Genomic DNA, 13,586 nt, shown 5'->3' with positions numbered 1-13,586 from the left:
AGCTTATGGATACTGTGTGTGAAAGTTTTAGGTCTGCAAGCATCAGTAAACAATATAAGATCAGAATGCTATTAATTTTCCTACAGCATGTTTGTTCATTTATTCTGCTTAGTTAAACCCATATTGGAAAGGCAGTTCAAAGTCGACTGAAATAAATCATTCTTGAAAAACTACACATTATCTCCTATCTCCCAACCACAACAAAAGAAAACAATAGAAGTTGAAGTTGTTTGTATAGCTGGATGGATATGTTCTCTTATTCTCCAACTTGTTTAAATATGTGGTTCTATGTTTTGGTTCTGTTATTTTAGCAGGCAGAAAGGGGGGGGGGAGATTGTGATTTAACCTGAAATACCACATGTTCCCGCTTTCATCTTGTAGTAAGCATGTTGTAACAATTAAATGGTAACATTAAAATACAGCTATTTTTATATTTTAGCCACGTTGCCAAAGAGTAGTTCCTTCGGTCGATCCGGTCCTGGGTCCCAGCTAAACCCTAAACTACAAAAGGCACAATCTTTAGATGTGGCAAGGTAAGTGTATTAACGCAACAGAATGTCATGATTATTTTGACTTTAATGTAGTTTTCATTGAATTTAACATTGCTTTAGGTACAGCTTGCTGCATGTTGAGAAGGCTTAACCAGCACAATTATAGTAGCACACTGTTAATCGTACCACGTGTTATTCTATGCTTTTGTGGTGAACAGTGCCCTCCATGGCTCAGAAAGTGGGTACCCCTGTCAAGTTCATCAAAGGGAGCTGTAGATTTGTGACCTCCACCTCAGCCCACATAACATTATGCATTTGTGTGATAGGAGTGTGTGGCACAGGTTGGCCCATAGGCCACTACCTGTCACTGCCTTCATGGGCGTCCGCATACATTTTTCCAGGGGGGTCAAACTTTTACTTCATCACCATCCTCTGACATGATTGAGCACAAGTATTACATACATTTAAAAAAATCTAATAAGTCAAAGCGCTTCAATAAACCAAGAAACGCAGGGGAGGGAGGGTGGTGGTGGGGACGGGGGGGGGGAAGTAAAAAATGTTTTGCGGCGCCACAGCAGAAGTCCTGGCAACTACAATGAAACAGAGGAAAAAACAAAAAATGGCCGGAAAAAGAAATCTGAATCAGAAAGATGTGGTTCTAGAGAGATCCACATCAGCAAACCTTTCATTGATGATACAGTGGACGATTGTGTCAAATTCAAGAGCTAGTAGGATCAGCCTTCGCTAAGCCACATTGTCTAGAACAATATTAATTTAGCAACTCATTAAGTACCAAAGCAATCACTGATTCCATCTATCTACTTGGACAGAAACTCACAGAGGAGTGTGTCCTCTTTAGAGTCTGTGGAAAAGCAAGAGAGGGAGATCTCAGTGCAGAATTAAAGGCCAGGTGCAGGAAAACTGAAACAAGGAAAGCAGGGGACTGATAAATGGGTAGGTTTTAGGTGTACTCTGCAAGTCATTGAACACAGACGTGGCAAGGCTACATGTCCTCAAATGCACACCTCTTTAGAGACCAAAAGGCAAACAATAAGGATGGACAGAATGGAGTTCATGGGTTTGGTGAGAAGGAGTTCTGATAGACTTGGGAGTTAGATTCAGCTAGGAGTAGGGGGGGGGCAAGAAAATGGAGGATTAGCTCAATGCTAAAAAGGTGATGTGGTGAGAGTAAAAAAGTACTGTAGATGGGGGGGGGGAATTGTATGAGGTAGCCCCAGCTCGTTCTAGTGTTGCTAAAGCTAGGACACAGATGCCCAGGGCTAACAGATACATTTAGGAGAAAAGTAATCTGCTATAAAGTCAGGGCCGGAAGCAATAAATCATATCAAGTAAGACTTGCTGGGGATTGATGAGGGATGACCAAATGGTGGAGATGGACGAATACAGTTGCTTCTAGTTTTAAGAAAAAGGAGGTGGGGTAGGAAGTCACGTGAACATTCTACCTCTTAATTTGCCTAGAGGGTCCGGGTCAGACATAATATAACCTGGAATCATTGAGATATGGCAGTGCTGGCCTGATAAAGGTAAGTTTGAGAAAGGATTAAAAGATCAGTGTGGAGAAGATGTCTGGTAGGCCTAAGGGGAGACAAATATGCCAATACAAAGTGGACAGGGCCTAGAACCCAAAGAACTAGGTAAAGTGGTGAGAGAGATAGCAGAGTCAAATACAGGCTAGGTTATTGCATAGTAGATGGTAATGGTATGATGTATTACAGGGCTCGACAAATCATAAAAAATGCTCTAGACCTACAGGTCTAGTAAACTACAAAATCTCCTCGACCTAACTTAAATGAACTTGACCTCAAACTCTGAAAACTGAGCAAATGTGACAAATGAACAAGATTTAAAAGCATTTTTATTGTTCATTTACTTTGTGAGCAATAAAGATGCCTTTAAATCTTCCTATCTTGTCACATTTCCTCTGCTTTCAGAGGCAGAGGTAAAGTGTCAAGTTTGTATTCCTACTCTCCAGAAAGGGCGAGTAGGACCTAAAAATAGCTCGTCCTTAATCTCACTCGCAAATGCGAGCGGTCGAGTGAATTTGTCGAGCCCTGTATTAGTTTTTCATTGACCCTTTTATTAGTTTATAAACTAAAGGGGTGGGGAATTCTTTTTTGTTTTTTCTTGTCTCAATAATAACATGAACTTCTATTTAACTTTAAAGTTTGTATGTGCTGTTTCATTGCTCCGTTTCGTCCTTCAATGACAAGCCAATTCGTTTGATCCCAAAGAGATAATTTTCCAGTTGCTAGCCTAAGAGAAGTGGCTTCAAATATGCACACCCCATGTTGACACCATTGCATACACACACATGTATAGTCTCCACACCCATTCCTTCCTAAAGAGCTGCATTTCACACCGACAATGCCCCAATGGAGCTTGAGGTTAAATTTTGTTCAAAATAGTGACACCTCACACAGATCCGAACAGAAGCATAGCACTTTGCAGACACTTCTTCAAAAGAACTGCATCTCTCAAATACACCAAGGAAGAGTTCTTCCTTTCTGAGACACTGCCCGTTGGTACTACATAATTAAGGCGACAAGATGATGGGGAGAATTACTTTTCCAGACCTGGGTTTTGCTTTTACATTATTAGCTAGTGTGTTCAACCAATTGGTTGAAATACAATTAACCTAGACTACAGAATGCACTGGTATGGCAAATCAAAGCTAGAAAAGTTGTGCCCTGGTCCGAGTCATCTGGTCACCCTATACATATGACTGATACTGCCCCGAAAAATGTATATTCGCAGACAGTGCCCAACCTCCACAATGTCACCAAAGCTCTGCAGTTCACCAAAACAAAGACCCACAGAAAGGGTGAGCCTCATACCAATACTTATTTCTTCCTTACAACATTAATATCAACCCTGCCAAAAAGTTAAAATAACAATGCCGCTGCATGGGGTACTTAATACCAGCACAACACTCCCAGAGACATAGCCCACACAAGTGGCTTTAGCTGCAACTCCCTGAAGAGGCCTTCCTCAGAAATAACCCCCAAAGCACACACAGAAAAGAGCGTAACCCCACAAATATGCCACCACAACGAGCTGTCATTTAAGTCATTGTATACTGCCTGCCTCCCCCCTGCCCCCTCCCCCCCCATGCAAAACGAAAATCTTATTTCTGTTCATGAAATGGGGGCTTGCTCACTTCACACTCCCCACAGGTACTAAACCAACTTCTAGGCGGAGTTGCATCACAAACACGCAAAGCGCCTCCTCTCAAGTTTTGCATAACCAACTGAAACCCTTACTCCAATACATAGCATAGCATTCCTCTATGTACCAATATTTCACACAGCCCGAGATGTACTTGAACAAAAATCGGCATCTTCCCCCAATTAAATAAACGATTTATCATACCGACACTTTTAGGATACCAAAAATAAGCAAAACATGCCGTAATCGGACTGCTAATTTAGGCAACATTTTGTATCTAAAAGGTGTAAACCAACTCCAAAAAGCAAGAACGTCAATGTCCATTGCTTAAATCCTTACAAAACATAAGGAGTATGGTTTTAAAAGACCACATTCATGAACATAAAGCTGCAGTACACTTTTTATAAACTAATATAAGGAAAACAGTTGATAAGGATTACATTTTTTTACTCTCTACTTCTGCCACTCTTACATTGCTCTTGGCCCTAATACGTCCATGCTCTGCTCTTTACCTCTCATCTTCCCACATTTCCTCTCATATTTGCTTGCTGATTCTGCCCCTCTTACAGTCACATCTCTCTTCCCTGCCCTACTCTTCACCTCTCAACTCTCCACCCAGTCTTTATCTTCTCTGTTGGTTATGCAATCCTAAATACAGCTATGCCTTTTCCTTCTCCCCTTTCCTTTTATCTTCTCTTGCTGTTCCTGCCCCATTACATACACCTCTCCCCTTCCGGCTTCCCTCTCCTCTTGCTGATTCTACCCTTCTTACATCAAATTCTACCTCCCTGATCTAATCTTCATTTCTAATCTCTCACCAAGCCTTTAACGTTCTCTTGCTGGTTCTGCACATCTTACATCCACCTTCTCCTCGTCTTTCCCTATTCATCCAACCTCTTAATATCTCTTGGTAGTTCTTCGCTCTTCCATCCACTTCTCTCTCTTACCAATCTGTCTATGTGCTCTTGCTGGTTATGTCTCTCTTATAGCCATGACTCCTATCCATGCACTACCTTCACTGCTCATCTCTCCCCCAGCCCTATAACTTTTTTTCACTGGCTCTGCCCCATTTACATCTTCTCTACATTTTCATCCTCCTGAACACACTATTATTTTCTCGCTGGTTTTGCCACTTACGCCACCTATTTCCATTCATCCTCTACTCTTATTCTCGTCTTCCTCAAACCTTATTTTGTGGATTCTGCCCTTTAACATCAAACTCTCTGCTATCCCAACTTTGTTGCTTCTCTTTCTCATTATGTCCCTCTTATATCCACCTTTCTCCTCCATGATGCTGTATGCCTAGTCTCTCCCCCTGCCTCTTACTTTTCTCACTGATTCTGGCCATCTGCATCCACCTCTCACCATTTCCTCTCTCTTCTCTGTGTTAGGTTTCTTGATTGTTCCGCCTCTTACATCTACGTCCCATGCATGTACTGCCATTTACTTCTCATTTCTTCCTCCAGCCTCCTAGTGTTTTTTGCTGGTCTGCCCCCTTTACACCCACCTCTTCTCTTGTACCTCCCTGCCTCTTACCGTGTCTCACTGTTTCTGCCTCTTATATCCTCGTCTCCCTTCCATGCTTGACACTTCACTTTATCTCTACTACTGTCTCTTTCCTTTCTCACTAATTCTGCCTCTGTTACACTCACCCCTCACCTACCTACTGAAACTTTCACCTCTCATCTCGTCACAGCCTTGAACGTTCTCTCACTAGTTCTACCTCTCTATATTCTACCTCTCCCCCTGCCTCTCTCCCCCTGCCTCTTACCTGCTCTTGGTTGTCCTGCCCTCTTACTTCCAACACTCACCATACCCTCTCCATGACACTTAAGTTGTCCTGATGGCTCCGCTTCTCTTACATCTACCTCTCCTATCCAAGCACTTCCTTTCACCTTTCATCTTTCTCTCCACATCAACTTTGTTCACTGGTTCTGCCCCCTTTATTTCCTCCTCTCCCTTCCATGCTCAACTCTTCATGTTTTATTTCCTCTCACCTCTACCCTCAATTCACTGTTTCTGTCCCTCAAGCGTCCGCATCTGCCCTACATGCACTGCTATTTGCCACTCATCTCCCCGGCATGTTACCTTGCTTCACCTATTGTGTCCGGACACAATACAGGCCCCAGCAGCACAGATGGGCCCAACCCATCACGGGGCTCCCATTCAGCCCAGGGCCAATGAATATCTGTGAGATATGGGAGACCCAGGGGCCCATTATCACATTCTGCGGAGAGGGACACCATCATTTTGGGTTACGACACTGCTCTTGTTTTATTTACAGCATTCTCTCCCCATCCATCCTCCTAACTCACCCCAAGCCTGTTAAATTTCTGTTTTGCATGCTATTCCTTTTACCTAACCAAGACTCTTCCCTTCTCTCATTAATTCTGCCATTACATACACAGCACTCCTTCCCCATCTCTTTCCTTAAGCATTTTGTTCTATATAGTTGTTTTGCCCCTTATGTTCAGATCACCTCTGCTGCTCTGTCATCTCCCCCATCTATTACCTTCTTTTGTTTCTCTAGCCTCTTTTAGATGTGCCTCTCCTTTGATACTTCTATTAAAAGCAAAAGTGGACACCGACCAGACCTCCTTAGATGTACCCAGGAACACGGGAATTCAATATTTCAGATATGAACAAACATGATGCCGGGGAGTAGCGCAACCTTTTCAGTTCTATAAAACAAGTAATGGACAGGGTCTTGAGGGGTTATAACTTGGGTGTATCTTGGAGGGTTCGTTGCACTCCTCTCGGAGTGATAATAATGGATGTGGGGTCATCCCTCCTTAACTCCTACCAACTCAATGTTATCATCTCCACTTCTTATACCTGCCCAATTTTTCATTATTCCTTTTTTTTTTATGTAAATAACATGAAAATAAAAAAAACACAAAGGGGCAGATCTACAAGAAAGTGCCGCAGGGCAGGCACAGCAAGCCCTTTGGCTGCGCCACGCTGCGGAACTTTCAGAGCACAGGAATGCTACATATCTACAATGATATGTCACATTCCTATGCTCTCCCCTGCGCTGGCGCAGAAACAGCTGCCATGCGCAGGCACCCTTACACCATGGTGCAAGGATGCCTGCGCCATGGGGAGATTGCTTTTGTGAAGGAAGGGGCCCCTTCCTGCACAAAAGCAATCACTGCGGGCATTTTCCTCTTTCAATGCGTGCTGAAGGATGCAGCACGCATTGAAAGAGGAAAAAACGAGGAGAAATTAAAACATTTCTCCTCGTTTCTCTCGGCTACGCCACCCCTATGGTGGCGCAGCAAACTGACGCATTTCCAGGTTCACGATTTCTCGTAAATCTGGAAATGCATCAGTGGACATGGGCGTTGCGTGGGAACACCCACAGCAACACCTATGTCCTGCCCTAACACGCAAAGTGTTGCATGAACAGGGGCAATATTTACAAGCACAGGTTAAGTCACGCAGGCTGACTTTACCTGTGCACATGGGGCTTGTGACTCTGTCCCCAAGTGGTTATATTCAACTGATGTCACTATTTATGTTTAACTTTATTTTTGTTTCTTTTGGATGCACATGCTTGTTTGGTAAAAAAAACAAGAAAACAGTTGCAAAGAAAATAATAGCCTCTCTCTCCATTTTCTGCTCTTCTCCATTGAAACTGAGCAGCGCCGATTGTGACACTAAGGTCACTTGTTTTTTTTTATGTGAGCCCTGCAGGATGCTCTGCCTTTCATTCATGCAGGGGCAGGGCTCACTTCACACCGAAGGCCAATTCAAGCATCTGCAATTATCATGCAGATGCAGCGATTAGGATAAGAGAGAGTTGCTGATCACGGCCGCAAAACCAGCCCTGCCCAGTCTGCCACAGCTGAAAGGAATCAGGGGGTCATATTACCCTTTCAGCCCATTGCAGCATGGCCCAGGAGAGGTGGGCCTGCCTCGGGCCTTGCAGCTGCACCTCGACTGAACACCCCAAGGGAGGGCGCTGCCCACCGGACGGACTTGCGATCCAGGGGGGGCAAGCGCCCCTCCTTGCCCACGCCCCCCTGCGGACGCCCATGACTGCCTTGTAAACACCCGTAAATTTATTTGGTATATAGGTAGCATACCCAGAGCCAGAACTTAGATTCCATAGACACAAGAACACAACCGAAGAAATGCTTTGGACGGTAAACTTCAGATCTCATGGTGGACTTCAACCCCTCCCATGCTCATGACAAGCTCAGCTCGTCATGAGCCACGGTGGCCGTGTTCTCATGATGAGCTGAGCTCATCATAACGGCCACAATGCTCACACGCGGGGCTAATTCCCCCGCTGTGCTGAGCATTCTAGAGAAACGGGTGTGGCCGTGACGAGCTCAGCTTGTCATGAGCACATGGCCACCATGGCTCATGACGAGCTGAGCTTGTCATGAGCACCGGGGAGCTGTGCGTGCTCCCCGCCCCCCAGCCCAGCGGGGGAATTAGCCCTGCAGGCATGGGGTTAAGCACAAACTCCTGTCTGCTGCCATAGAACTCTAGAATCGCCATCCTGCAGCTCATCTCGCCGCAGTAGTGGCCTCCACAAACCCTGGAGGGTCAACAGCATTGCAAAATTCGCCAAAGAACTCCCTCGAGATAGAGGCACTATCTCCTTGCAGCGGCAGGCACCAAAAACAGCAAAGTCCGCTCCAGCGTCGTCCTGCTCCCCGGCCTGACTGACATCCCAGAGTGCTATCCAAAGTTAGGTCTGCTCTGGAGGATCATCTCGGCCGGTGCACCAAGTCTTGTGGCCCCAGGACTCACCAGAGCTGCAAGGCACCAATCTCTGGGGTACCGACCCCCTGAGGCAAAAACCTACGAAACCAAGTCCAGGCAGACTCCAACGTTACAGTGAGCCAGCATCCGACGAGGGACTTCAGTACTCCGGATATCCTTCTCATCAGTGGCCCAGCAGCTTCCGAATCGTCACTGCAAGGTATCCTCTTCTGACTGCGAGGTTCATCTTTTCTTGCCTTCTTGCCTTTGCCCAGCTGCCCATTTTCACTGCACCCACCCTACCAGCCGGGAGCATCTACAAACCAGCTGTGCTCCTGAGACCACAGAGCCCTTGATACCTCTACTCTCCTTTGAGAGTCCTCGGACTTGCCTGCAAGTCCCCCACTACTTTGCTTTTACAGGTGGCCTCCTTGGCTTTGTAGCTCACCAGCTACAAAAACCCCCTTTTCCCTGTTTCCCGAGAAACCCGAGAACCCCGACCCTTCCGATTTCCAAAAGGGTAACCACACAATAACTGTACAGCATTCATTATTCCAGTTGCCTTTTCCCTTCCATAGGAAATGTATTGCACATAATTGTGCACACCTGTGATTATTGTGTTTTACTGTGATTTATCGTATTGCGAAAAGCATTTACCTTGTACCCGAAGTTCTTGGTCTAAATATTTATATAAAAAGAGTACTATTTTTCTAATTGGTCTTGACTTCATTCCTTGATTGTGTGTTTTATTCATTGCCTCGGAGTACAACAAATGCTTAGCACTGCCCTCTGATAGACCTAACTGCTCTCCCTAAGTACCCCAAAATAGAGTGTTAGTTTTATTTACTTTTGCCTCTGTAAGCTAATAAGGGTCTCTTCAACCTCTCTGCACAATATACCCCATTGTGGTGCACTATATAGGGAGGTGGGTTTCCTACACGGTCTGTGAACACATGCCTTTTGGGCCGTTACTCCCACACTCCTTGGGACACAGTTGCGCAAATGCTGCCATGGGTCCCAGAGGAGGCCTAGGCAGTACACTCTTAGGCTTTGCCCGACGAGCGAAGTTCACAATTCGTTGTGGATTGTACACAACCGATTCACTGGGCCGAGTAGTTTTGTCGACTGTTCCCCAGAGGCCTGGTTGAGGATGACTGGCTTTTCGGGGGGATGTCCCAGCTTCCCATAAGGATATGCCCTTTGATGGTACCAGTCTCTTCGTAGACCAGGCAGACTCTGTGCTGGAGCAATTTAAGGACTCACTAGCTATGGCCAAATCCTTGGGCCTATCTGCTGCCCCACGTCGCCCCCAGTGTGCTTTTTGCTCCTTTTGTGGCTAAGGAAGGGGCTTCCAACTATGTCCAAATCCTGCCAGACACAGAGCCGCGCATACTCCCCAGCCTCTGTATGGGCTAGGGCGCTGTGCCCACTTACTTCTTGCTTCAGGTAGCCAGCAGTCTGGTACATCCACCACCCCACTCTGAAGCCTTCATAATCTACCCTTGTACCACTAGGGGCATCCAATTGGCAGGAATGGCCATCAACTGCCCCACTGGCAGTTCATAATTTCAGACAGGTGGGTTTTGCAGATTGTCCGTAGGGCTACTCACTCCCCCTGGTTGCTATTCCTCTACTTTCTGATCCCCAAAAAGGACAAGGGCTTTCGTCGTATCCTAGACCTCCAAGCCTAGGAGGCTGGATGGTAGCGTTGGACTTGCAGGGTGCCTATTTTTATATTCATGTCCTACATGCTCACCAGTTCTATCTGCGGTTTATGGTAGGCCATGAGCATTTTCAGTTCACCGTGCTTCCCTTTGGCCTTACCAGCACCCATGGGGTGTTCACCAAGGTGATGGCTGTGGTTGCAGCTCATCTGCAGAGATTAGGCGTGCCAGTCTTCCCCCTATCTCGACGATTGGCTGTTGAAGGCGGACTCATCCTAGGCTGTCGTCTCCCAACTCCAGACCACAGCGAACTCTCTGCAATCATTAGGGTTCACTATCAACGTTCCAAAGTCACACCTGACTCCCTCTTGGATGCTCCCATTCATCGGAGCTATTCTAGTTAGTGCAGTTTCAGGCTTCTCCTCCTGAGAGACGAGTCCAGAATATTCAGGCTATGATACCGATGTGGGAGACTCTTCGATCCGGCGTTTGGTGGTGCAGGACAGCGGGGGCAAGCGCAAAGGACCACACGGCCCAGAACCCAGCGGGGCGACCAGCATAGCAGCAGCCCCTCCCCCTTGACACCGGGGGCTAAATCAGCGCCTCGCGGAGACGCTTCGAACCGGCGTTTGGTGGTGCAGGACAACGGGGGCAAGCGCAAAGGACCACGCGGCCCAGAACCCAGCGGGGCGATTGGCAGAGCAGCAGCCCCTCCCCCTTGACACCGGGGGCTAAATCAGCACCTCGCGCCTCCCGCTTCTTGGGAGATGCTTCGAACCGGCGTTTGGTGGTGCAGGACAGCAGGGGCAAGCGCAAAGGACCACACGGCCCAGAACCCAGCAGGGCGACCGGCAGAGCAGCAGCCCCTGCCCCTTGACACCAGGGGCTAAATCAGTGCCTCCCGCTTCGCGGGAGACGCTTCGAACCGGCGTTTGGTGGTGCAGAACAGTGGGGGCAAACGCAAAGGACCACACGGCCCAGAATCCAGCGGGGCGACCGGCAGAGCAGCAGCCCCTCCCTCTTGACACCGGGGGCTAAATCAGCGCCTCGCGCTTCGTGGGAGACGCTTCGATCCGGCGTTTGGTGGTGCAGGACAGCGGGGGCAAGCGCAAAGGACCACACGGCCCAGAACCCAGCGGGGCGACCAGCAGAGCAGCAGCCCCTACCCCTTGACACCGGGGTGATTTAACCAGTAAGCCTATCCCGCCCCGTGGGACGCGCGCGCGCGCGCGGTCGGGCGCTGGGCTAAGCCCGGGCCGTCTGTGGCAGTCAGGGGCGGGAAGAGGCCGGGCCGGGCCACCTCGCTTGGCATCTTGTTTAAGGATTACCGACTCACAGCAGTAAGGTAATGTGCTACCTATACAAACTTAAGCTAAATTAAGTTAAGCTGACATATATTTATCCTTTCCAAGACCACTAACGTATTGAGTGACATTAAGTAACCAATTGACCCCACTGTCAAAATGAGCAAACGGATTGGGGTAGTTGGCACACTAGATGACTTTATTATAAGGGCCGAATCGGTGCTTATACACAAGATACAGGCAACCGAGAGACGTTTATCCTTAGACCTTCCCCTGCCCCAATCACGTCTGTCAACTTGGGGCACTCTGGACCTAATCTCTGTAGACAATCGGAGACCTTCCATTGTGCCTTTAAGTCCGGATATAGTAGTTACAAACATCTCATCTACATCCTCTCCAGCTAACCAGGACATAAGTGCCCCCTCAAGCAACACACGAGGAACGCTGAGTAAGATAGCCAGAGGGCGGATATTGGCTGCTTTAGTACCTGGAGGATATAAAAACGCACCAAAATTAAATCAGTGAAAACCCAGGCAAAAAATAACGGAATCCAATACAGATGACCCGTGCAGCAATGATGGAGGGAGTGGCAGCGGAACAGCTTAGGCAAGGTTGACTAACTCTATCTCCACCCAGACTGAAGACCCTCCGGCTAATGGCCCTAACACAACCGATATAGGCATTGAAATTTTGGACACTTTGATGGAAGGTTTCGAATCCAGACTGGACGACCTATTGGGGATTTTTGTAAAGAAACTTGACATCCTATGGAAGGAAATGTCCAAGATAAATAACGTGGCAGCAAATATAAACAGGGATGGGGACGGGGAAAATGCTTTGCAACCTGTGTCGACTGGTCAAACAAGTGGTCAGATAATTTGTGATAAGGCCCCGCAATCCCGAAGCACAGCTGTCTCCATGGCGCCATCCCAAGGTGTCTCTGGCGAATCACGCGGGAATGGGGCAGGGGCCTCATCGGCAAAAAGCGACCCCATACTAACTGAAGCAGCAGGTTAATAATAGGGAATGTTGGTAAGGACACTCACAAGGGGGGCAATAACCAAGGCAACTCATCTAAGTAGGTCTCAAGGCCAGCCAATGGCAGCAATGATGTAAATAGAGTGTTTAGTGAGTCTAGCTCCATTTTTAACTCGGATGTCTTACATCTCCCACCCGCCTCCGCCCCATATGTGCTTGTTTTAGCTGGTGTCCCAGCGCTTAGAGAGGGACAGAGAGAATCCTGGTCTGATCTTCAAAATAAGTCGGTAGACTGGCTCCACAAACATAAACATTTTAACCCACATAGAAGGGAGGATATAATCATGGCTAGGAGAGTAGGGTGGGTTGGACCTTTAAACAAATGTATAGATGGGGACTGCATTGTTCTAAATTTTAGAAGGCCCCAGCAGGTCCGCCAGCTTCTATCTATCACTGATGAAACATTTAACCGCCCGACCGACATCAGCACACTCCCTCTGGGATATTTTTATAAGCCGCCCCTAACCCCAAACAGAGGCACCAGAGCAGATATGCCCCTATTGAATAATATAATATTTTTTCCAGTTTGGATTTACAAGACTGACCATTAGAGATGATATCGAATGTAGATGCTAGCGACACGCCAACCCAAAACGCATTAATTAGACCTAACCGTGCCCAAGGAAGGACAGACTTAGTAAAAAGTGGCAATGGAGCTAGTTTGAGTGTATTGAGCCGGAACGTGGCAGGCCTCCGATCAAAACTTGACAATACAGACTGGGTAAATTTGATAAGGGAATATGACATTGTCATGTTCCATGAAACCTGGGCTACGGAAGAACTATAAATTGAGGGGTTTCACTGTTTTAGTGTGCTATCCCAAACACCAAGGATGGGAAGACCATCGGGAGGACTGTTTATGGGGATTAATGTGGCTGCTGGGGGAAGTTTTAAGGCAATCCCAATTTATAGCTCAGACTATCAGGTTGTACTGTATAAAAGAGGGTTTCATTTTTATTTGATACATTTTTTTTTAAATTATTTTCAGTCAGTTCCAAACAAGAGCTTTATAAAGCTTTTTGATTTTATCTCAGATTTGGACAATCAATCCAATAACGGGGACCTTTTGGGTATATTAGTGGGGGGTGATTTTAATGCTAAAATCAACGATACAGAACCTAATAAGGGTACAGCCTATTTTGCACAATCTACAACTAGAGGCAGAGAGCTCGAACGGTTGATTAAAT

General features: G+C 46.9%; 1 protein-coding gene across 10 annotated transcripts in view; it reads left to right on the top strand.

The window, feature by feature from the left end:
- The window catches only part of ITSN1 (intersectin 1), a 1,522,922-nt gene that overhangs the window by 321,905 nt on the left and 1,187,431 nt on the right, over window positions 1-13,586 (top strand). For all 10 annotated transcript variants that reach the window (XM_078656938.1, XM_078656936.1, XM_078656937.1 and 7 more), the window contains one exon: window positions 440-533. In XM_078656938.1, the coding sequence (XP_078513064.1) occupies window positions 440-533 (94 nt within the window). The remainder of the gene's footprint in view (window positions 1-439; window positions 534-13,586) is intronic.

This window comes from Lissotriton helveticus, chromosome 8, assembly GCF_964261635.1.
Source record: "Lissotriton helveticus chromosome 8, aLisHel1.1, whole genome shotgun sequence".
Taxonomy (NCBI): Eukaryota; Metazoa; Chordata; class Amphibia; order Caudata; family Salamandridae; genus Lissotriton; species Lissotriton helveticus.
The sequence above is the reverse complement of the archived record's forward strand: the minus strand, read 5'-3'. Positions and strand labels throughout refer to the sequence as shown.